The sequence below is a fragment of the Spinacia oleracea genome, chromosome 4, assembly GCF_020520425.1.
Source record: "Spinacia oleracea cultivar Varoflay chromosome 4, BTI_SOV_V1, whole genome shotgun sequence".
NCBI lineage: Eukaryota > Viridiplantae > Streptophyta > Magnoliopsida > Caryophyllales > Amaranthaceae > Spinacia > Spinacia oleracea.
In genome coordinates, this window is record NC_079490.1 from 128,602,415 (window position 1) to 128,604,919 (window position 2,505).

At 39.8% G+C, this 2,505-nt stretch overlaps 1 protein-coding gene across 1 annotated transcript; it reads left to right on the forward strand.

Moving 5' to 3' along the window:
- Positions 1-728: 728 nt before the first annotated feature.
- On the forward strand, positions 729-2,291 carry LOC110790313 (protein FAR1-RELATED SEQUENCE 4-like). Its single transcript, XM_021995094.2, has one exon. The coding sequence runs from the start codon at positions 729-731 to the stop codon at positions 2,289-2,291; it is 1,563 nt and encodes a 520-aa protein (XP_021850786.2).
- The last annotated feature ends 214 nt before the right edge of the window (positions 2,292-2,505 follow it).

A 2,505-nucleotide genomic window follows, 5' to 3' on the forward strand; every position in this document is an offset into this window, starting at 1 on the left:
TCCCACCTCTCTCGTCTCTCTCCTGTTCTTCTTCACTGGCTCGTCTTTCTCCATTGTTATTCTTGGAGTTCATCCTCTGGGATGCCATCCGCAGCAGAAGCTTCAAAATTTGCATAGCTGAGCCACACCTTTAAATGCTTTGTTCTGTCAAGCAATCTCTCCTTCACATAAACCTCAGTTCTAGTTGCTGGAATTGGAGCGGAATTAGAGATTGAATTGGGGAAGAACATAATCCCTAGTTTAATTGAGCAGAATTCGTGCAGAATTCGTGCAATTTGGGAGCGCATCGGGTAATTACTCTTAAATTTGCAGTTTAGGGTTTGTAATTGAATATGATTGGTAATTTGTGAACTGGTTTTGTTGGTAATTGAATGGAATTTCGCGTTTATGTTTTGCCTTTTATTATGATGTTTTGTTGGGTAATTGAATGAAATTTTGGATTCTGGCAGTTGTTTGTTTGTGTAGAGGGTTGACAGTTGACGGTGTTTGAAGTTGTTAATCTGATTTAGATACTAGATTTCGCGATTATAGATACTAGTTTCATTGAATTATAGTAGTTTTAATTGAATTGCAGTAATAAAATGAAGAGTGAGATGTTGTTGAATTGCCTAAGTTGACCTCTGTTGACTTTTAATGTCTGGCAGTTGTTTGAAGGTTTTATACTAGTTTAATTGAATTATAGTAGTTTAATTGAATTATACTAGTTTTAATTGGATTGCAGTAATAAAATGAAGAGTGAGATGTTGGAAATAAGTGACGATGATTTGGGGTGTAATGTTGTGCAAGAAATAAGTGATGATGATTCGGAGGATGATGTTGTGAAAACTATGGATTATGTGAAGGGGAGGATATTAGATTCGGAGGATGATGTTGTGCAAACTATGGATTATGTGAAGGGGATGATATTAGATTCGGAGGATGATGTTGTGCAAACTATGGATTATGTGAAGGGGAGGATATTAGATTCGGAGGATGATGTTGTGCAAACTATGGATGATCCAACAGTTGGGAGGATTGGGAGGATCGTTGGTTTACCTCCAAAAACTCCTCAAAAAACTCCAACTGTTGGGATCATGGAGGTAGTTCCAGAAACTCCAAAAACTCCAATAGTAGGGATCATGGATGATGTTGTGCCACCTCCACAAGTTGGAATGGTGATAGGTACCAACATAGATCAGGAAAATGATTACTATAAGAGTTATGGAAGGCAAGAAGGGTTTGGGGTTGCCCGCTCTGGTGCTAGTGATCCAGGAAAGGGTCCGGGTAAGGTTCTAACAACTGCCACATGGACGTGTGATTGCTTTGGTGAACCAGATAAACGGCATAGAAGGCCCGTACAACCTAAAAGGGTTCTGAATCAAACAAACTTGAAAAACTCGAGAAAGTCTAGGAAATGTGGATGTAAGGCTCTCATGTATGCTGGTGTTACAGATGGTCAGTGGGTAGTTAGAAAAGTCGTACTAGAGCACACAAACCACACCCCTACACCAAGTAAATCAAGGACAGTTTTCCAGCACAGGGAGTACGAGCTAGGTAAATTACCGCTTGTGAAAAAAAAGATCTTTGAAGACACCGATTCTGGTATGAGTGTGCCTCAAATACATAGACAGATGGAAAGGCAAAGAAATGGTTATGAGGAATTTCCATTAACCTTGAAGGATATGCACAATTTGTTAGCAAAAAAGAGAAGAAAAGAAACAGAAGATGGAGATGCACAAGCGATGGACGATTATTTCAACAAAATGCAACAATGTAATCAGGACTTTTACCATGTTCGTAGACTTGATGCGGAAGGATATTTGAAGGACGTGTTATGGGTTGATGCTAGAAGTAGAGCGGCATACAAGGACTTTGGTGATGCAGTTTGTTTCGATGCAACCTACCTCGTTAACAAATTTAACCTACCATTCGCTAACTTCGTAGGTGTCAATCACCATGGCCAGAGCATTTTGTTAGGCTCCGCTTTGATTTCACATGAAAACACAGAAACTTATACTTGGGTCTTTCAGAGTTGGTTGACTGCTATGGGGGGAAAATACCCCAATGCCATACTAACTGACCAAGATGGGGCAATGCGTAATTCATTGACTATTGCTATGCCGCACACTAGGCATCGATGGTGCTTATGGCATATAACATCTAAATTCGGGGTTAAACTTGGAAAGAAGGAGAAGTATGAAGAACTGAAAGCAGAACTCTTAAATGTGATTTATGATAGTCTCGCGCCTAATGAATTTGAGAAGAGGTGGGAGGAATTTATGGAAAGGTTCAAGCTCAAAAAGGAAAAGTAGTTAGCGAATATGTACAAGGAACGCCATATGTGGGTTCCTGCTTACATGAGAGATATATTTTGGGCAGGCATGAAAATAACGCAACGGGATGAGAGCATAAATAGTTTTTTTGATGTATACCTTCATAAGAGCACAACGTTGTTAGAATTTTCTACGAAATACATGAGTGCAATGGAGGATCGATGTCGTACTGAGGCGGAAGCGGATGCATCCC

Coding starts and splice junctions, on each gene's coding strand:
- LOC110790313 (XM_021995094.2), top strand. CDS start 729: ATGAAGAGTGAGATGTTGGAAATAAGTGACGATGATTTGGGGTGTAAT.